This window comes from Nomascus leucogenys, chromosome 7b (assembly GCF_006542625.1).
Source record: "Nomascus leucogenys isolate Asia chromosome 7b, Asia_NLE_v1, whole genome shotgun sequence".
NCBI lineage: Eukaryota > Metazoa > Chordata > Mammalia > Primates > Hylobatidae > Nomascus > Nomascus leucogenys.
The window spans coordinates 7217031-7238688 of record NC_044387.1 but is presented as its reverse complement, the minus strand read 5'-3'; the positions used below and the strand labels follow the sequence as shown (position 1 = coordinate 7238688).

Below are 21658 nucleotides of genomic sequence, written 5' to 3'. Positions count from 1 at the left end.
TCCTGGGGTGGGGGACCCTCTCCTGCCCCATTTCTCTCCCTGCAAGGCCTAAAACAGGTGAACACACGGATGGTGGGGTCAAGCTCACGCCCAGGGGCCACCTGCCAGGGGTCTTCTGTGAAGGAGGAAAGGGATCCTCCTACCTCCTCCCCATCAGCAAGCCATGATTGTGCTTTAGGAAAGAGCGCAGAACAGAAGAGAGATAGGACAGCAAGGAAGGGAAGGGGCTTTGAAATACTACAGATCCCAGGACTGCCGGTTCCTTGCAAGAGCAAATCATAGCCCTTGGACTAAAGAAGCCTATCGCCACAGGTGCTTAGAATCAAATCACATATGCATTAAATATATAGAAATGGGCCGGGTGCGGTGGCTCACGCCTGTAATCCTAGCACTCTGGGAGGCCGAAGCAGGCGGATCACTTGAGGTCAGGAGTTCGAGACTAGGCTGACCAACATGGTGAAACCCTGTCTCTACTAAAAATACAAAAATTAGCCAGGTGTGGTGATGAGCACCTGTAATCCCAGCTACTCAGGAGGCTGAGGCAGGAGAATTGCTTGAACCTGGGAGGCGGAGGTTGCAGTGAGCCGAGATCACGCCACTGCACTCCAGCCCGGGTGACAGAGCCAGACTCCATTAAAAAAAAAAAAAAAACAACAAACATACAGAAATGCACCTATCTATCAAATCCAGCATCCTGAATAAGAAAAGCTGCTGAAGACACAACCACCAGCTCCTTAGCTGGCAGGAGCTAAGGCTGGCTGTGCCATGCTGACCAAGCCCAGCGGGTCGCTCCCAAAGGGCTGGGACTGTGCTGCACCTCGGCCCTTCTTGGCACGCTCTGCACGGCCAGGCCAGCTCCGACTCGGCAGAACCTAATAGCCACAGCAGATGTGGCTTGCTCCACCCATACAGTCTGAGATCTGTGCACTCACAGCACGTTAGGGTCCCTGAACCACTTTGGCTGTGACCTCAGAGCCAGAAGGGCCCTCCCATGGTCCCCTGACCCTCGGCTGGAACTCGGCCTGCAGCCTGCTGGCTTCTAGGTCCTGGGCCTGGCTCATCACCAGTACCCCAGGCCACACGGGACAGGGCCGAGAGCAGGAAGGTCTTCCCTGGGCGGTGCCCCTTCCTCCCCCGCCAGCATGTTGCTGGATGCAGTCAAGGTCACCCAGTGGCATGCAGCATGGACAGGCCGAGGGGTTACCTGAGCAGCTGGGCCCGAGGCCAGAGCTGGTGCCGTTGCGTTTCTGCAGCGCCTTGCCCTGCGGCCCTGGAACTCCGCAGCTCAGGACATAGCTGTTTTCTGAGTCTGCAGAGAAGCCGGTGGGTGAGGTGGGCCTGGTGCTCCTCCCTCCCACGGCCCTCAGATTCTTGGGGCCTCAGAGGGATTGTGGAGTGAGACGAAGATCAGGACAGATTCTTCTGCCAGTTTCTGATACACAACCACAGGTAAGTGGCCAGGAGGAAGGAGCCCACTGGGTTTACTGAGAAGGACAGTGAGGCCCCCAGAAAACCAGACAGCTGCCTTAGGGCCACTCAGTTATGAGAGACCCTCATTCCTAGGTCGGGCTCTTTCCTGGAGGACAGCTGGGAGCAATGGTGGGACCCCGGGGAGGAAGACCCCCTGCCACAGCATCCCATCTCAGGGACAGCCCGGGTTACCTGGCACGAAGAGCGTGTGAGCTGGGCAGGAAAGGAAGCAGCTCTCCACACCGCCCACCTTGCTGCAGGACAGCTGGGCCCGGGGGGAGGTCTTGGCACGAGAAAGACACTTGCCTGTCTCTGTGAAGGGAGATATGAGAGAGGGCTGAGAGAGGCCAGGGCGGAGGCTTCCTGGAGCCGGGAGGGTCCTGGGCATGGCCTAATGGGGACTCCCCCAACTCCCTTCTTCCATGGCTGGGCTGGTTTGGTGGGAAGGCGCCTGGAGATCGCAGGTCCCTTGGGTGTGTGGGGATGGCTGGGCCCAGACAGCTGGCTTAGTCCCTCCTCCCCCTCAGGCTCTAATCCTGGCTGTGAGAAGGTTCATGTCCCCATCCCCAGATCAGGAACTCCCTGAGGGCAGGGCTGAGCTCTCCAGGACAGGCGTCCATTCCCACTGGGGAAAGGAACGGCGGTAAATGAACACTGGCTTCCTGGGAGGGGCCGTGGGAGGGATCGCTCGGAAGCACCTCTTTGGGGCAGCACCTGCTACAGCCATCAGGTGTCTGGAGATGTCCAAAACAGCCTCCAGAATTTCTCACTTGCTTACTTATCGTTAGAGGATGAAAAAGTCCCCCAGACTCCTAGGAAAAGACGGACGGTTCTACAGCCATGGTAAATACCAGAACTGCTTTTACAGATGGCTAATTGGTTGGTGACAACCGGCTTATGTGGCACGCCTCTGAAAGCCACCTCATGAGTGACAGCCTCACACTCTGGTCAGTCATCAGTGTGGAGTTACTCCAGTATAACCAGGCTTCCAGGCTCAGTCAAGTCACCTCCCTTCTGTAACCCACACAGGCCATGCTGTTAGACTCCCATCAACCTAATCCTGACCTGCCTGGAATAAGCTTTGCCCCAAATCCCCAGGGAAGATCAGCAGTTTGCTTTGCTCCCTGAGCCTGCCTGACCAACACAGCTCCCCCTTACTTAAGTGACAGCTCAGCTTTCTGGTTTCAGATACTGAGCGGTGGCTGATCTCATCCTTTGGTAATTCTGGAGGTTCCTCCGAGATTGTTTTAGAAACCCTTGCTTCCCAGTGTCCTTTGGGTGCCGTGGGCCACAGGTGTCCTTGGTCAAGCCCCCGGGGCCCACATTTTGTCTGTCCTGCTGATTGCTTTCTGGGAGGGCACAGTGTGACAACACTCTGAGCTCTCACTTACTTTGCTGCTGTCTCGTGCTGACTGCTTTGTTAGCAAGTGGGCCTCTGGCTGGGGAGCAAGAGCTTGTGTTCAGAGACGCACATTTACCTGCGTGTTCTGCTGCTGGGCACTTTGTTTTTGCTTGACTATTAGATAAAGGTTTATCCTACGAGTTTTGCTGTGCTCTGACTTGTCTTGTGTCTAAGGGATAGATAACAGGGTGCTCCTTGGGGAGCAGATGGCGACACAGGCCCTGCATGCTTCCAACTCAATCCAAGCTGGCCCCCAGGATCAATGGTCAGAGGTCTATGGTACTAGGGGCCAATTCCTATAGGCGACTAGGCAGAGCTTTCCTTGGGTCCCTTCTAAAATCTTCCTGAGGGCGCTCCTGTTCTGCCAACACTTGAAAGGAGGCCCCTTTGTTTTCTCCATATTCTGGGGTCACAGCTGTCAGGTCACTGACTGCATGGCCCTTTCCAGCCTGTGTCTGGTTGGGCGAACCAGGAACATCATTCTAAGCACACACTTTTGACTGATGAAACTGATGATCATGGGCTGGTTATGCCAAGGCTGCAACTTCCCTGGCTGAACTCCTGCATCTTTATGAATTTAGACTATTATCCTAACTTGTGCTTGTCCTGGTAAATGGCAAACTGCCCCCTACTCACCACAAAACCCAAACAGCGACAACCACCACCACCAGCTTGGAATAACATTGGTCATTGTGGGAACTTCTGACACATCAAAACTAATACATTAATATATTTAAGAGGAGCTCTAAAATGTTAGGAGACAAAATGCCATCATTTAACAGCTTTTGCCACTGGTATACCTTGGCCTCAGTTTCCTCCCACTCAAACCTTCCGAAATCCACTTGCCACTCTCTCTGCCCAGCTCCGTCTTCACCAGCCACTTATTGCATCCCACCCTCTCTGCTCCTGCCCCTCATCTCCTACACAAGCAACTCCTCCCTTAGGGTTTATCCCAGGAGAGTCAGAAATCAGATCTCTAATGCTGGATGTAAAGTCAGGTCTAGAGCTATGCTGAGTGCTGAAGGAAATTTTCCTAAACTCCAGGAGACAGACAAACATTTGCTTAAGAATTCAGGATATCGCTGGATAGTTACTGTCCTGGATGATCAGATCTGTATCACAATGAATTCACGTAAGTGTTAGGATCTTGGATGGAAGAAAAAGTTCAAAAGCAACAGATGGTAAAGAGCAGTAGAAGCGGCCAGGCGCGGTGGCTCACACCTGCAATCCCAGCACTTTGGGAGGCTGAGGTGGGTGGATCACAAGGTCAGGAGGTCGAGACCAGCCTGACCAACATGGTGAAACCTCGTCTCTACTAAAAACACAAACATTAGGTGATCTGGTGATCTGCCCACCTCAGCCTCTCAAAGTGCTGGGATTACAGGCGTGACTCACTGTGCCCGGCCAAATGTTTCTTGCTGAGAAACTAAATGTGTCAGCCTCTTTCTTCTGCCACTCAGTTTCCTTGGCCTTTGGAGGCAGGTTTCCGTAAACCTGCTCACAAAGGAGCAATGACCCCCAACACCCTCAATGAACAACGCTTTCCTGCAAAGAATCTGAAGGTACCATATCCTTCCTATGCTTCTAAGACGGATATCCCCTAATGCTGCCTCTGCCACCAGGACAACCCCAAACAAGCTCTTTCCCAAAACTCAACAGAAGAGCAGCAGTTGACTTTGTTCAGTGAGACTTTCCCTGAACAGCACAGCAATTCCTTCCATAAGTACGTGATAAACTCTGCCTTTTGATCTCAGATATTAAATGATGGTCAGTATTCGTTAATGTGTTCATTGACAAATGTTTACTTTGTGTCTGCGATTGTCAGGGTCTGTTCCAGGTGCTGGGGCTGTAGCAGTGAATGGGACAGGCCAAGAAGACCTGTTTAACTGTGGAAAGCTTACATTCTAGTGAGGAGAGAGAGATGGACAGACAGACAGACATAAACCAACACGAACCTGTAAAGTGCACATTACTTCTGGTGGCTGGGCGTGTGATGGGAGGGAAAGAAGGCTGGAAGCAAAGGGGGCCCAGATGGCTGCGGAAGTGGCCGAGGCTGCGGCTCTGGGTGGGTGATGGGGCAGGCCTCACCCACAGACCCTCACAGCAAGGGAGGAGTGAGGAGCGCTGGGGGAGGGCCCTCCAGGCCAAGAGAAGCGCACAGCCTGGGGCTGAGGGCTGGTGGAGGCCCTGCAAAGTCAGTGAGGCTGGCGTGAAGCAAGCGAGGGAGACAGCAGAGGGCAATCCTGTCAGCTGGCAGCAGCCTTCGGGCCATTCCAAGCACTGTGGCTTTGATTCAGAGTCAAAGGAGGAGTTATGGGGGGTGGAAGGGGCGGAGGGTTGGGGGGATGGTAGGGTTCTGAGCCCAGAGGGATGTTCTAACTTAAATTTAAAAGGCTCACTTAGGCTGCCCTGGGGATGTCAGAGTGTGGCCGGGCAAGGACCCGGTGTGGAGGTTCCAGGAGGGCAGGCCCACAGCCCCAGCACCCAGACAGGGCCCTGTGTACAGGGAACCAGGGAACACAGGGGCCATTCCAGAACTCAGCCTAGGGGCACCTAGTGCTGCAAGCACACCCGCAGAGGGTGCAGGGACCATGGGCTTTCCAGGAGGCACTGCCACATCCCCTGCAACTGTGCCCCACTGAGGCTGCTGCACCCCGAATGACCCTCCTCCTCCCCCTCAGCCTCCTCAGCAGGACAAGGGGAAGCTGCCAGAGGAGAGGCCTCCACACCCACTCCCTCTAAGCTTCCAGCCCTACGGAGACATCAGCAGGGTCCCTGTGCCCCACGGCTGGGGCTGCACACGGACCCCCAGATCTCCTCTGTGCCTTCCTCCCCATCGCAGATCCCTGTTGCTGTGCCTCTGGCTGACACTGGCATGCTCTGCCTGGGACCCCCTCCTTTTCTGCAAGTCCTCATTCTCCGCCATACCCCAACAGCAGAGAACCTCTGCCTGGGAAGGCAAGGTTTGGAGGAAAGGGAGGGGCTGTCCTGCTCACCCCCACCTCAGAAAAGCCACTGCCCCTCCCATCCAAGCCCAGGTGCAGGGGAGGAGCCAGCAGCACAGGGCGGCCACCTACCCACGCAGTCCTTCCGGTTCCAGTGGAGCCGCCTCCCCGGGGGACAGACGCACTCGTAGCTGCCCTTGGTGTTGATGCAGCCCTGGTCACAGCTCCCGTTGCTTATGCTGCACTCGTCCACATCTGGAAGCACAGCGGGCGTAAGGGCAGAGGGGAGGCTGGCGGCTGGCAGGGGAAGGGACCACCCGGTGCAAGAGGGAGAGAGTCTCCTGACCCCACCGAGTTGGACAGCATCACGGGATGCAGATGAGCAGTGCACGCGCCACAGGTGCACACACGCCTGGGTTTATAAGGCTCCTCACAGACCCCAATGTCCCTTCCCCCAGGAACCTCGGTCGTTTTCTGAACTCAAGCAGCTGCACCCCAGGCTAGGGGGCAGAGGAGGTGGCACACGATTAAAGTTCCAACCCAACCAGGTTTTGTGGCGCAGGGAATGAGCACTGCTCCAGGGATTGTGAAACTGATTTTACTGTGGGACTCTGGACAAGCCCTTTTCTAGCCCCAGGTCCCCTGTGGTACAACAGACACCAGGGTGAAGGAGGTCACCGCTAAGGCCCTTCCTCCTCTGACCAAAAGCACCTGCTGGAGCTGGGGGAAGTGGCCGGGCCCCACATTCTGTTAGTTCTTGAGCTGCCTGCACTCGGCAGGCCCAGGGAAGGGGTGCCCAGGTTTTTGAGAGTCTTTCCAGAAGAATCTGTAGCCCACCTCCAGAAGCCCAAGCACCAGCTGCGTCCTGATCACATTCTTGCCTCACCCTGTCTGAGCTTCAAGTGGCCTGGCATCCTGAGTGTGGCTACCCCCAGGTCACAGAAAAGGAAGAGACAGGGGGACCGTCCTTGGCTTCCCAATCTTCACCCACCACGCCCATAAACACCAAGTCCCAGCAGCCTGGCTCTGGTTCCTAAATACATCTAGAAACTTCCTCTTTGTTCCGTCCCTGCCCACCCTGCCCCGGCTCCAGCAGTGCACGCCCCCATGCCTGGAGCTGTCTTCCCAGTGGTACCCTGGATTCCACTCTCCTTTCCACGTGGCCACTGGGGCATCTAGTTCCCTCAACCTGACCATATCACACCCCTGCTTAAACCTCCACAGGCTTCTCATCTGACTGGGAATAAACCCCCAACTCCCCTGCGGGCTCACGCAGCCTGCATGGTGGGATGGCGCCCCCTATCTGCATCTTCCTCTGAGCTCCCTCCTGCGGGCTCCAGCCCTGTGGCTGCCTCTCGGTCCTTCTGTCCACTGCTTTCTCATGCGGATCCCTCTGGAGTGCCTCCCCATCCCCCAGCCAAACACTCCCCCTTGAGGATCCCAAATTGCCCCTCTACTCTGCCCCTCTCTGCTGTAAGCCTCCCTGGAATGAGCTGTCTGGAATTTCCATGTATTGGCTGCCCCTGCTCCTGGCCCGGGTTCTCTAGTAAATGGGGTTTCCAGCCCCGTGCCCATCTGGCCAAGGCCTGGCGCTGGCAGAGACCTGCTACCCACCTCTAACCGTTCCCTGCTACCCCTTGTCTCCCCAGCCCTGCCCCACTTGTCCTTGGCTGAGCCCCTCTGCCCAGCAGTCCCCGTCCTTGCTGAGGCCTCGGGCCCCCCAGGGTTGAGGGCAGCGTTGGGATGCGGGGTGCAGTGTAGGTGGCCGTGCGGCCAGGCGCGTGCCTCGGGGGGGAGGTGGCCCTGGCGGGCAGGCTGCAGACCTCCGCAGTGGGTTGTCCCGTAGAGGATGTAGCCGCGGTGACACAGGCACTGGAAGCTGCCCGGGGAGTTGATGCAGATGTGGTCACAGGTCCGCTCGAAGGAGCACTCGTCGATGTCTGCGTGGCCACAGGGAGACAAAGTTGGGGGAGGAGTTTGAGGGAGTGGTGGGTGGGCACGGCCTGTCACTCTCAGTCACTCAAGGCACATCTGTGGACACACAGTCCCTGGGCGGAGGCGCAGCACAGCACCGACCCGCAGGAAATGGGAGACTCCTTCTTGCTGCTGGATTTTCCATTGTGTCTCCATTAGCCTTCTGTTTCTGGGTTGGGAGCCACCTCACATCTTTTCTGGAGATGAGCAGGGCAGAAACATTGTGAATGGAAGGGATTATTATGAATCTCTGCCATTTTATTATCTCACAGTCAACTCTGATTAGGAGTGGTAGAGAGGCACTGAATCCACGCCTGCAGGAAATGGACTGCGGCTGGCCCTAGGGCCCTGGGGGGGCAGCTGACTTGGGACATAAATCTAGGCCTCTTGGATGCTGACCAAAGCATCTTTCCCCATCACCCCATGATGGTTCTTGAGAAAATAAGGAAAACCACATAAGTAAAAAGAGAAGAGGAAATATGCCACCCATAAAGGTCAAAAAAGGAGCTCTGATAGAATGTGAAATGTGATGATGAGCTTCCTGGCAGCCAAGGTAAAAAGGGAAAGAGGGAAGGTCATGGGGTGTTTGTTCCTGGAAAGGAAAAAATGAACCACCATGTTGACTGGAGACAAGTCTGTCCTGGCCATAAATTCTGAGGAAAACGGCTGTTATGGGACAGTTGATGGGGACCCCTGAAGGCAAAACAGAAGCCAACCTGCCCCTCCTTGGGCACAGCAGTTAAGAGTTCATTCTTTGAAAACATTAGCTCACGTAATTTCACAAATATTTGTAATATATGCATATTTATAAAAACATTAACACAAGGAAGAAATTGTGCATGGGTGCTCAGAGGCGAGTGTGCTCCCTCCCAGGGAGGATCTGGGATCTCCTGGTGCTTGCGGCACCTGGGCTAAAATCTGAAGGATGGGACCAGCCTGGAATGAGCGAATGAATGTGGAGGAAGGGTGCTCCAGGCAGTGGCTAGGAGGTAAGAGCATGGGGTGCTCAGGGGACGCACCTGTTCCCTTGGGCCCAGCCCCATCTGAACTCCCCTTCCCTCCTAGGAGCCACCCTGGCAGGTCCACTTGTGTGGAGCCCAAGGGGGACTGCGGGGGGAGGGGGTGTCTGGGGTCCCCTGAGTGCCAAGCAAAGGAGCATGGACCCTTCCCTGCTGGACCTGTGGAGCCCACAGCCCCAAGTCCTCAGAAAGATGAGCCTGGAAGGGGGTGGAAAAAGATACAGGTGGGGGTGGGGCGGGTGAGGACAGGGCCTCACAAGCAATCTCACCTCCTCCTCGATAGCCACCTGCCTCTTTCAGGGGGCAGCTGGGATGCAAGGTCAAGGGCTCTCCTCAGCCCTCTGCAGAACTTGGCAAGGCCAATAGAGAAACAAAGTCAAAGTCAGAGGAACCCTGATAGGGCCTGGACAGACGCTGTACTCCCGACCAGATCTCAGGCCCTGAGGAGAAGACATGGCCAGGATGCCCATCCAGGGACGAAGAGGCTGAGCCTGGGGAAGGGAGCGGCTGGCCTGGGGCACACATGATTCTGAGGACAGCAGGCCCTGGCCTCACTCTCGCCAGCCTCCTGCTTTTACATTCCTCAGGGACCTTGTGGGAGCCCAGCCCTCACTCCTCAGGGCCTCACCCTGCCCCGTGCCAGCCCCTGAGCTGCAGTGACAGGCAGAAGCACAGCTCAGTACCCAGACAAGGCCACATGCTGCCCACAACTGCTGGTACCCCGCAGGCACAAAACCACCAGACCACAGCTGGATAATCATGAGGGAAGGAGAGCCCCTGCCCTGCTCCATGGGGTGCCCCACCTCCTGCACTTTCTCCCAGTGTGGGTCCCACAGGGTACCTGTCTCCTTCCTCATGGCCTCATCTGGCCCCACCAAGTTCCCTGTGGTCCCCTAAACCTCCTCAGGCTGGCAGTGCCATCTCCTGGGTGCGTTTCCCTCCCTGGCTCCTCCTGGAAAATCCCTACTCACCCCTCAAGCATTTCACCAACGGGCCCTCCCCCGTAGCCTTCCCTGACCCCGCTCTGCACTGCCAGCCTCTGGGCTCCCGCTGCATCCTGGATCCCACTAGACTTGTCCTGGGCCGGGATTCTTGGCTTCTGCCCAGACCCCTCCTTCTCATTAGCCTTGTTCCCAGAAGGTGAGGATTGTTCGAGAGCGCCTGCCTGCAATGTGCAACGCTTTCCAACAGATGGCAGCATCCCACCTCCGAAGTCAGAGGAGTTCGATGCTGGGAGGCCCGTGGGCCACCTGGGAAGGGAGGGGCTCGGTGAGCTGATGAGCTCGGCCACCAGCTCCCTCTGCCACCTGGGACATGTGCTGAAGCCCTCCCGGGCCTCAGTGTCCCATCAATAAAAGGAACAGATTGGACTCGATGTCCCCTAGAGTCATAAGGGACCCTGTTCCCTCGGGCCCAGCCCCATCCTCACTCCCCTCCCCTCCTAGGAACCCGTGTCAGCCCAGGAGGGGAAGGGGCACAATCCCGCTGGTCCCGAGGGCCACCCGGGGCATGGCAGGGGCTCACCCTGGCAGGTGCGCTCGTCGGTGAGTAGCTTGTAGCCCTTCCGGCAGCCGCACTCGAAGCTGCCCACGGTGTTGCGGCAGAAGTGGTCGCAGCCTCCGTTGTTGACCAGGCACTCGTTGATGTCTGTGGGAGCCAAGGGGGATGGAGGAGTGAGAGCCAGGAGAATCAGCTTGTGTGACCAGCGAGGGGATGACAGGCTAGCGGCAGGGGATGACACTGCCCTGACTTGCCTGGTGCCCACCTCCCAGGCTGGCTGCTGGCTCCCCAGCTGTGCAGAGGGTTGGGGGCCCTGTCTCGCACGGGTTCTGCCCCCTTGTTGGGCCCATTTGGGCTTTGCCCTTAGGCCCTGGGCCAGCCTGGCATTCTGTGCCGTTAGAGGTCCCTGTCCCCAAGGGACCTCTTCTCTAAGGGACACAGTCTCAGCTACTCCCAAATTCCTCTTGGGTCCCGGCCTCCAGGCCCCCATGCTGGCCACCCCCTCCAGACTCTCTCCAGCAATGAGTAACAAAAATAAGAGGTTTTATTTCTACACTGTGGGGTAGCTTAAAAAAATAATCGGTGCTGGCCGGGCACGGTGGCTCATGCCTGTAATCCCAGCACTTTAGAAGGCCGAGGCAGGTGGATCACCTGAGGTCGGGAGTTCGAGAGCAGCCTGACCAACATGGAGAAACCCTATCTCTACTAAAAATACAAAATTAGCTGGGCGTGGTGGCGCATGCCTGTAATCCCAGCTACCCGGGAAGCTGAGGCAGGAGAATGGCTTGAACCCAGGAGGTGGAGGTTGCGGTGAGCCAAGATCTTGCCATTGCATTCCAGCCTGGGCAACAAGAGTGAAACTGCATCTCAAAATAATAATAATAATAATAATCGGTGCTGGCTTTCAGGACGGTGGTCTCACCCTGACTTGGAGAAGCAAAAAGGAGGCAGTGGAAGAGGCCCTTCCAGGGAGGACAATGGGAAGAGCAGCTCCTATTGGTCACCGGCCACGTCTCAGCAGACCTGCCAGACGCAGATTCCAGCATCTGCAGAGCCCGTCCTGGGCATGGTTGCTGAGCCAGGTACCTGAAGGCCCTGTCCAGTGTCACTGGCACCGCTCTGTGTGGAAGTTAAGCCTGCCCCCACTTTACAGATGGCACTGAGCCCCGTAGAGGCAACTTGTTCCTGGCACTGCTCCTCCGACCTCAGGCCGGCCCATGTCACTCTCACTTTTTTTCTTCAAACCAAACAGGCTGGACTTGCTACCTGCCCAAAGTCCTAAAGCAATGTTTCCAGGGAACGTCCCCCAACGATGACAAAACCAGGCTATTAGAGGTCAAATCTCTGGTCAAGAATATTAGAGGAGTGTGGGGCTGAGATGCCCACGTGGCTCTCTGGGAGCCTCGGGGAGGGACATGCCATGTACTTCCTGCTGTCATCTCATGTGACCTTCAAACCAACCCAGACAACAGGGCTCCCATTTTACAGACGAGGTCACAGCACTACATGCAGAAGCCGGGTCTCAGCCAGCACCATCCGAACCCAAAGACGGGCCTGCTGCAGCACGTCGCGCTGGCCCTACCAAGAAAGAGATATGAAGCCCAGCTGTGCTGGTCCAGGGAGGAGGCTTAGGAATCTCTATCATTCCTTCCCCCCCAGCCCCGGGATTATAGGCAGATGGGGAATTTCTAGATGGAAGTCTCAGGTAGAAGAACAGAGGCCCATCTCGGCTCTGCCTCAGTTAGCTGTGTGATGTTGGGCAGGGAAAGGCACCTCTCTGAGCCTTAGGGTCCCATCTGCAAACCGGGCTGCTAAATGGTGCCTCTCCTAGCATCGCCTCTCCCAGCATCCTTAGCAAACTGAAATGAGCTGAGGCTGCTAAGCAGACAGGGGCAGCACGTGATCATTCTCACCACTCCTGCCTCCTCAGTGGAGCCTCAGGCCTTCCAGACCCCCCAGCCCCATCCCCTGCCCCATCTGGGCCTGTCTGCTAAGGGGCTGTCATAGCAACCAGACAGGCAGAGAGAGGCATGTTTGCCTGAGGCCCAGGCTGGTGTAGCTGGCTGCCTGGGGGTCAGGATGGAGGGAAGCCCCCTCCTCACACTACCTCAGGATATAGTGAAGCAGGTGCTGGGCTCATGGCCCCTGGGGTGCAGCTTCTGTGCCTCTCTGCCCTTCTGCTCCTCCCTGGGTTCCCACCCCACCGCCCCCCGCCAGGCAGCCAGCACCACCTTCCACACACAAATCTGGCTGAGTCCCCGCCTGCTGGCCAGCATTCTGAGTCTGCTAGGATGTGGGCCCTCCCTCTGCAGAGGCTCCCAGCGCTTCCCTTCCAGCCCGGTCAGGCGGCCTTGCCTCCTCTCTCCAGCCTGCTTGGCTCCTACCCTGGCAGCCTGGACTCCAGCGACCGCACCCAGTACAGCCACAGCCCCCCTCTCACCTGCTGACCCGAGCCCTGGGAAAAACGGCCCTTCCAGAAAGCCTTTCCCAGTGTTTTTCCAGAGCCAGTAGCTCCCTCTTCACAGGACCTGCCTTTAGGAGGCATGAGAGGGCCTTGGGACACAGACTTGGGGGTGTCTGTTCCTGTCTGGTGCCCCAGGGCCCAGGGTGAGTGTCTAGGAACACTCACTGAATGAATGAATGGGTCAGGGTGACTCCAGACAATGGAGCGGGTCTGAGGGTTGAGGGGAGGGTGGGGTCTTGGGCCACTGAGTGGACTATTTGTGTGCATCAGCCAGGGTTGGAGCTTGAGTGCATGTGCATGGGGGCAGGGCGACGGGGTGAGCTATAGGGACGCACAGGATACTGGTTCTGGCTCCCTCCTGCCCATCTCACGTGGGGGACCATGTAGGGGAGGGCTTCTGGGTGGGAGCAGAGGGAGGGCACAGGGTCATGGGCTGGCATCATCCTGGAGTGCCCAGCAGGGAGGGCCAGCTGCTGGGCGGGGCTGGCCAGTTGGCGGTCACTCGAGGGCATCATTGCTCCCACTCGGGTAAAAGCCCTGGCTGTGGCCTGCCTGGCCCAGACCACTGCAGAGGGAGGAGAGGAAACAGGTGGTAGGTAGGGGGTTCTCCCAGATTGTTCTGGAGATGCTGGGAAGAGGGGCTGGTGTCCCTGAGGGAAATGCAGGCTCCCGCTGAGGAAGGGAAGATGCATGTCTGCTTTCTCTCACTGCCAGCCACCGGCAGCCCAGCCCAGCCTTTCCCTGCTTCCTTCAGCTACAGTCACTTTCCCATCCTTCCAACTCCTCACTTGCCAACGGCAAGCAGCAGTCCTGCATCCTTATTCTTGAGGCCCAGGATCCCCTTCCTCTTGGAGGGACCGATTAGCAAGACAACTGCCTCCCAACACCAAACGGGCATGGTACCCAACAGGGAGCCCTTGAGACGAGGGCTTAGGCACATCTTCCAGGCCCCCCTCGTCCCCAACATTTAGACAAAACCTCCCAACTTCCCCACCCCTGCCTCCACCTGCCCACGTGACCCCCACCTGCCCGGGGTTTGCAGCCCTGGGTTGTCCAAGCCCGCTGTGACCTTTGTTCTCCAGCCACTCCCCTTGCTTGACATTGACATTTTGGCTTTCAGAAAACATGGAGCCTTTGAACTCTCTCCTTTGAGATCCTCCCCAGACCCTGCCAAGATCAGGGTGTGCACCTGACCGAGGAGCCAGACCCTGGGGCCAGGGCCTTCAATTTGCTGGGAATCCTCCTGCCTGTGCCTCTCCAGCCAGGGCTGGGAACACACCAACGACACCAGCCCTGGGGCTGGAGGCCACCGTCTGGTTTCTCAGGCTCCCTGAGGTGGTCCTGTGGGCAGTTCTAGCCAGTCCCTTGGTGCTGAAATGTGGGCATCTATGGACATGTCTAGTCTCTGCCTTCTCTATGTCTGCTGCCAGTCCTGCCTTGGCACTGCCACGAGCCTGAGTGACAGCAGCTGTGCCTGGCTGCTCTTCCAGACCCTACTGTGACCCCACTGTGGCCAGGGTCAGTTCAAAATGAAAACCTGGGCGTGAGCCTCCCCTGCCCAGTGCTGACTGGGACCTGGCCAAGCTTGTAGGGTAGCCCTGGGCCTGGTGCCATCTGGCCCGCCTCCTTTGCATCCTTCCCAGTCCCAGGTCCTTGAAGCCGCAGGCCTCTGGCAACAGTCACAGTGCTGAAAATGCTTCCCCTGCCCACACCATTGCCTGATAAACGCCTCTTCCCCTCAGCCCTCCCCGGCCTCCCCCGACCTCCTGCCATACTGAACTTCTCTATCCCACACCAAGCAGTCTGTAATACTCAATGATCTTAGTGATTTTAAAAATGAAAACCTGTCTTCCGCACTCAGTAGAGGACCCCTACAGGCAGGAACCGTCTCTTTTATTCATCCTGTCTCACTGGAACCTGCATACAATAGGAGCTCAGAAAACATACCAGTTCCGTGAGCGAGTGAGATGATCTCTGACCTTGGCCAGTGGGAGCCAGGACCCTAAGGGCTCTGAGTGCAGCCACAGGCCCAGGGCTGGGCGTCCATGGAGGAGGTTTGGCCAAAGGGCTGAGTGGGGCAGCCTGGTGAAAGGGCCCTGACTGTTTGAAGAGCAAAGGGAATGTGGGTGGGTTGGGGGGGGTTAGGGGGTCGCCTTGGGGCTGTGGACATCACTCCTGAGTGCCACCCTACCCTCAGAGACAGAAGCAGAGCGGGAGGAAACGAGTGTCCCTTGGGCTACCGAGGGATGGTAAGGGGTCAGCAGTGGGAGCCCCAATCCCAGTAGCCCCCTCTTGGGCCACATGCCTGCCCTGCACCAGGCCCCCTTCTGGCTCAGACAGGGTGGCTCCTGGCCTCCAGACCCCATTCCAGCAGCGCCAGCCTTGCCCGAAGAATTAAGCTCTGCCTGCCCTTCTGGCCCTCCGAAGGCAAATGCTGGCAGGCTGTGCCATCGCTGGGCTGTGAAGATGCCCAGATCTGCACAGAACTTGGGCTTCCTCGGCCAGTCACTCCTGGCACTGAGTCATGTGGCGAGGACTCAGACGCCACCCACCTGCCCACTTGCCTGCCAGGAACACACCAAGGCTATTAACAGGCTGAGCAGTGGCCACAGAAGGGCTTTATTTTCAAATAAACAGGCGGAAGCACTGTTATTTCTGTCAATAATCACTCAGTTCTTCCCAGCAAGTTGGCAAGGAAGAAGTCATACACTGTACAAAAAGACATTTATTTTTACAGGCTTAAAAAAAGTCCACCTCAAGCTATTTTAAGTCACCCTAACCTCCACTTTCAATATTTTCCCCGACGGGACTTTGGAAGTTCCAGTTCCTCTCCCCTCCACGCCCTGCTCTCTAGGCTCTCCCTTCCTGGCGAAGTGTGGGAGTACTGCCCAGCGCTGGGGTGGGGGCGTTTGGAGGGTGGTCTGGAGCGATGCTGGGGGCACTGAGCGCTGCCCCTCACCCTTCTGCACAGGGGGCTCTGGCACTCAGGCCTAACACCCTGCCCCAGGGCCCACAGCTTCTTGGGGCTCCGTCCGTCCTTTGGGGGTAGCTGGACCTCCTCATCTGCAGGGCTGTCTCGGGAGCCAACCCAGCTCTCCTCTCCCAGCTCCCTGGGCTTCCTGTTTCCCGAGGGTCCCCTCAACCCAGGAGGTACTCAGTAAGTCTTTGTGGGGTGACTCAGGGGACAAGTGGGAGGATACACCTCTGCCTTCCCTCACTGCCAGCCACTGGCAGCCCAGCCCTGTCCCTCCTTCCTTCAACCACAGTCACTCTCAGGTCTTCCGGACTCCTCATTTTCCGATGACAAGCAGAAGTCCTGAGTCCTTATCTTATCTTTTTTTTTCTTTTTTTTTGAAGACAGAGTCTCGCTCTGTCACCCAGGCTGGAGTGCAGTGGCGCGATCTCGGCTCACTGCAAGCTCCGCCTCCCGGGTTCACGCCATTCTCCTGCCTCAGCCTCTCCGAGTAGCTGGGACTACAGGCGCCCGCCACCATGCCCAGCTAATTTTTTGTATTTTTAGTAGAGACGGGGTTTCACTGTGGTCTCGATCTCCTGACCTCGTGATCCGCCCGCCTCGGCCTCCCAAAGTGCTGGGATTACAAGCGTGAGCCACCGCGCCCGGCCGAGTCCTTATCTTTTCAGATGGGATCCCCCTAGCCTCGCCCCCCCAAGTAGTGACACACTGTCCTTATTTTTGCTGGCATGAGTAGACCTGCGTGTCCCAGATGGCCCTGTACCAGACTGTCCCCACCAGCTCTGCAAGACCCACTGCAACCAAAGGTCAAGGGGTTCGGAAACGCGCCACATTCTACGCACCTTGGGAAGCCACACTATCACTGAGGGCCCAGGAAGTCCCACAGCAGAGACGCTGGCTTAACTGTTAAACCCAGTGTGCAGCCAAATTCTCTGACATCAGTGCCTTTTTGGCCCAGGAACCTGCTGATGTGCCGTGGGACCTGCGTTCTCTCGAACTCTGCTGGGGACCCTGCTGCTGGCCAGCCCTCCCTCTTCCTGGCCTCTCCAACGGCAACGCAAATGATTGCCACGTGTCCTTTCCCACAGCCACACGTGGCCCCCGTTCAGCCCAGCCCTGGGCCCGGCTATGCAAGCACACGGAGGCTCTTGGCCAGGCCAGTACAGGCGGGGGCGCCCACACAGCTCCACATGCTGACCTTTGCATGTCTTCCCGTCCGGCTGCAGTGTGAATCCAACGGGGCAGCTGCATCGCACGCCGGTGGCTGTGTCCTTGCACGTCCGGTCGCAGCCTCCGTTATTGACTGCACACGTCTCTGGGGAGGGAAAGAGACAGAGACTTCAGTCTCCTTGGACAGAAGCCACTGGCTTTCCCCTTCCGTGGAGAGATCTTCTATGAGACAGGAGACCCGGGTTCAAGCTCTGGCTCTGATATACTCTCTGGCTGTGGGACTCTAGGGAAGCTGTGCTGCCTCTCTGAGCCTCAAGCTCCCCATCTGTGAAATGGGGGAATGACACCATTCCTGTGTGGGGCTGCGTGTGGTGAGGGATGAGTACACTGTCTGCAAACTGCAGAGGGCTGTGCTTATACAGAGGCTGCTGCCAACAGGGTCAAAACTACCATCCGGGGCCAGACTGGCCTGGCTGTATTTAACTGCCCAAGGCTGGATTCCTAAACCTTTGACCTGCCTGGACTCAGACTCCAAGTCCAGGCTAGAGGTTACTTGGAGGTGACTGGGGCCCCCAAATGCATCTCAGTACGGACTGGCTTGTGGCCCCAGCCAGGGAGCTGAGGGGTAGGTTCCAAGGGCTCGCATACCATCCATCACCTTGATGAGGCTTTCAGCCCAACATCTGTTCTCACTGAGTGATATGCCAAAGGCATCTGGTTTTTGTCCACTTGAAGCTTGTCTAGTGCTTTTTTTTTTTTCTCCAAATTTCAAAGGGGCTAGAGTGGCTCAGGGCATAACCGAGGTCACTGAAGCCGTCGTGCTGTGAGTGATTCCCCCCCAGGCCTGGAGGAGGGGCTGGCGGAGCTGGCACACCAGGATGCTGGGGGCTCGTCCAGCCCTTGGGTCTCTGCCACCTGGGTTTCTTCCTGAGCATCTGGCAGGCTTTTATCTTGTGAAAACTGTGGCTGCGTGGGCTTCCCTCTTCGCCTTGCTGCTGGGAGGCAGAAAGCCAACGGGCACCCATCTCATATAACCTGGATCCCCCTGCCTGCCTTCGCCTTGGCATCACCTGGACTCCTGGCCCTGGTGTGCCTTCTCCCTTAAGCGTCTCCCTAATGGGTTTACTCTGTTCCTGTGCTGTGGGGTCTGCGTTTCTGCAGGCTGGGGGAATCAATGAATATATACCCTCAGCTGTCAGGACTCCCTGGTGCTAATTAAATTAAATGCATGTTGCCTTTCCTTTGAACTTCACCTTGTAGGGGTGTGCAGGGGGAAAGGGAAACCTCATGTTCCCCTCTGTGTGTGTGTGCGAGTGTGCATCTGAGATTCTGCAGGGCTGCAGTGGTGGACGTCCTCCTCACGGTCATGGCTGAGCCATCACCACCGTAGGATGAGCTGTGGGTGCCAGTGGAAGGTGGGTGGTCTTGACCCTGACACTCTTCCTGGCTCGCCCTCTGCGTGTCTCCTCAAATCCTGGACCTCAGCTGGGCATGGGTGGTTTCTATGAACCAGTCTTTTGCCCTCCCACCTCCTGCCACGGCACAGTGCTGGTCCCAGGGCTTGGATGCATCCCTCCTGTTCCTCCTTCAAGGCCTGGCTCAGAGCCCACCTCCGCAAGGAGCCTCCCTGACACCGCAGACACGGAGGGAAGGTGTCATCCTCCCTTAGGCTCATACAGGTGGTATGACTGGCACTTGGCTGGCTTATGCCCTCTGGGCCATCTACTGGGATAGTGGAGGTGGGCAGGCCAGGGAATGAGTCCTGGCTGTCACTCACAGGGCCACCCAGGCAGCCACCCCTTGGGGCTGCACCTCCGCACTTACACCTGGAAATAAGGACGAGCCTTCTCTTCCAGGGCGGAGGTCAAATCAACCCGCTTACAAGCACCTGGCTTGTTAGTTTCCTCCCTGGGCTGACAACCAGAGAGGGAACTCCTGCCTCCCACTCCCAATCCAGGAGCCAATGGGCTCCCCTCCTGCCTCCCACCCGCGAATCCAGGAGCCAATGGGCTCCCCTCCTGCCTTCTCAGCTTTTCCTGTGCGAGAGCCCCCCTCTGGAGAGGCGGGCAGAGAATGTGCCTGTTTTCCAGGTGGAGGTAATTAAGGCTCAGGCCTTGGAGAGATGGGGGAACATGGCAGGGTGCAGAGGGTGGGGGGAGACAGGCGCTGAAAACTCAGGGCTGAGGGCACTGGGTCTCTGCGGAGGGGGAGGTGAGGTGTGGTGCAGGCTCTAGGGGCAGTGACCCTGAGCAACGGACCCGGCCAGAGTCCAAGAATCCTGGAGGCTCTTCTCTTCCCTGAAGTCCCTAATGGGACTTGGAAGCTCCACCTGAAAGTCACCCACTCTCTGGACTAGGCAGCTTGAGTTCCCGAGTTGCCTCAGTCTATGGCTGGTATGTAAACATCAGGCTTTGAACAAGGGGCTCTTAGTCCCTTAGGGCCTGTTCTTGGGTGCTGACCACCCCGCTCCACAGCAGGGGCCACGTGGTCACCATGGGCCGGGCCCTGCTCTGCCTCCCACTCTCATGCTCCTGGCCTGGTGGCTCCTGTGCCCTCAACTTCCCTGAAGAGGATCCCGTACGGAGCATCAGGAACTCGGCCCAAGGCTGTGCAGCCTCAATGGTAGAGCTGGAGGGGACCTGCTCCATCTGAGTCTAACCCCCTTGGCTCCTCGCGGGCAGTGACCCACCTGGCAGCTCCAGGGCCCTACCACCAAGCACGTGCCACTGGACTCTTCATCATCCTCCTCTAGCAGCTCCTCCCCCAGTGCTCCCTGTCTGCAGGGATGCTACCCCTACCTGCCCCAAGCCAAAGACAATGAGCCCCCTCCTCTTCCCCTGGGACCCAGGGCCTGGGCCTGCTGCTTCCCCAGCACTTCCCAGCTCTAGCCCCTGCTCTTACTATGGCCAGGCCACCGCTGTCCTCCTGTGACTGTCACTGCCTCCCATGGTCCCTCCTCCAGATCACTGCCTCATCCTGGGCAGCCAGAGAAATGTGCCCATGTCAGGCTCATGTAAGAGCGCTGGGAGCCAGCAGTCCCTGGGACGTTCTCTGCCAGGCCCTGTGCAGGCAGGGAGGGTCAAGTGGAGGGAGCAGTCTGGCCTTAGGCCCGCCCTCACCTCTTCCCGCTTCAGGGCCTGGGGCAGGCTGCAGCCTCTTGCCTGGGCCTCCATCCCTCCTCTACAGCACAGGGATGGCCATTTCTGCGGTGCCCACCTCAGCCATATTGTGAGGTTTTTAGAGGTTCACTATAAATGCAAGACGGGTAGAGGGAGCAACAACGAAACTGACCGAGGTCCTTTGGGCTGAAGTGAGGGCTGGGGACTGAAGCCTACAATGACAGGACAGGCGGGCCTGGTGGGGCCGAGCACCGCGTCCCTGGGAGTCTCCAAGCAGAGGCTCCCGTGCTGCTGCCGAGGAGGCCCCTGCCGTCTATGGCAACCAGCCTGGCCATCGCTCCAGCTCCCCCATCTCTGAGGGCCTCAAAAAACAGCCTCACTTCTCCTGTTCCTCAGAACCAGAGGCCATCAGACCTGGTATTAGGCCACGGCTGTCTCAGAGACAGTAAGAAAGCAGGCCAGGCCACCTTTACCACGGAGCCCCTCCAAATACAAGTGGCAAACGGGGCTCGGAGGCTGCAGCAGTGGCATCTCTGCCCGGTGGGGGTGGGCTCTGGGCCTTCCTCCTCCTCACCCATGGGCCTTCTCTGGGTGCCATCCCAGCCTCTGCCCCCTCCCAGGGGCTGACATTATGGCCTCATGAGGAATCTCCTCCACCCCTAAACACACTTGTGGAGGGTGGCTCAGGTGCCTGGGACTGGGAAGAGGAGGAGGACGCAGCGCAGCCTCCAGGAGCTTCGTCCAGGAGCTACAGAGTTCTTGTCTAGAGGCTTTCTCTCTCCACCTGGAGAGATTGTGGAACAATACAGCCCTTTGTAGTGGACAAGGCACCTGTCACCCATGAGCCTCAGCAGGCCTCACAGCAGCCCCACGGGGGACACAGAAGTGCCAAGGCAGGCCCTGGAGGCATGGAGAAGTTACATTGCCTGTCCAGGCAGGAATGGCTACATCACTTGTGGAACCCAGTGCAAAATAAAAATGGAATGGCCTTGTTCAAAAATTGCTAAGAATTTCAAGACAGAGACAGAACACGAAACCAATCACGGGCCCTTCTAAGGGCGGGGTCCTGGGCCACTGCACACGCCGCACATCCTAGAAGCTGGCCGTGTTCAGGTCACACAGCTATTGGGAGGAGCCAGTATTTGAACCCTGGGCTTCAACACTCCAGGCGGATGAGTAAGCCGGACAAGGCCAGAGAATCAGGGCTTTGATGGGATCCTCACCGTGAGGTCTGCACCCCCTGGTGCCCTGGCTTCCTCCTCCAGCTGGTGGGGAGAGTGCTCGCCCCATAGGGCGAGGGTGGCCAAGGAGGAGGAAGGCCAGGCGTAGGGCTGGCTGGGGCTCGAAAGTGTGTGGGGAAAATCTCAGACAAGTTAAAAGGTCTGGCCTTCAGTCTCTCTCTGGGGAGCTCCTGCTTTGGGCTGGGCCCTGCAGGGGAGGCCGGGTGCTCCACTGGACCCTGCATGCAGCCTGCCAGCGCTCTGACAGAGGGAAGCAGGGGCGAGGACAGAAGGATGCCTGGGAACAGTTGCAGCCACTGCTGGCCTTTGGGTTGGCACTGCCTGCTTACACTGCCCCAGGTCTGGGACAAGGTCCTTAAAGGACAGTCTGTCACCATGTG

General features: G+C 57.7%; 1 protein-coding gene across 1 annotated transcript in view; it reads right to left on the bottom strand.

The window, feature by feature from the left end:
- The window catches only part of SCUBE1 (signal peptide, CUB domain and EGF like domain containing 1), a 137161-nt gene that overhangs the window by 17583 nt on the left and 97920 nt on the right, over nucleotides 1-21658 (bottom strand). The window contains exons 7-12 of the mRNA XM_030815154.1: nucleotides 16947-17063; nucleotides 10335-10457; nucleotides 7641-7757; nucleotides 5950-6072; nucleotides 1663-1782; nucleotides 1205-1309 (exon numbers count right to left, since the gene is read on the bottom strand). Coding sequence (XP_030671014.1) covers nucleotides 1205-1309; nucleotides 1663-1782; nucleotides 5950-6072; nucleotides 7641-7757; nucleotides 10335-10457; nucleotides 16947-17063 — 705 coding nt within the window. The remainder of the gene's footprint in view (nucleotides 1-1204; nucleotides 1310-1662; nucleotides 1783-5949; nucleotides 6073-7640; nucleotides 7758-10334; nucleotides 10458-16946; nucleotides 17064-21658) is intronic.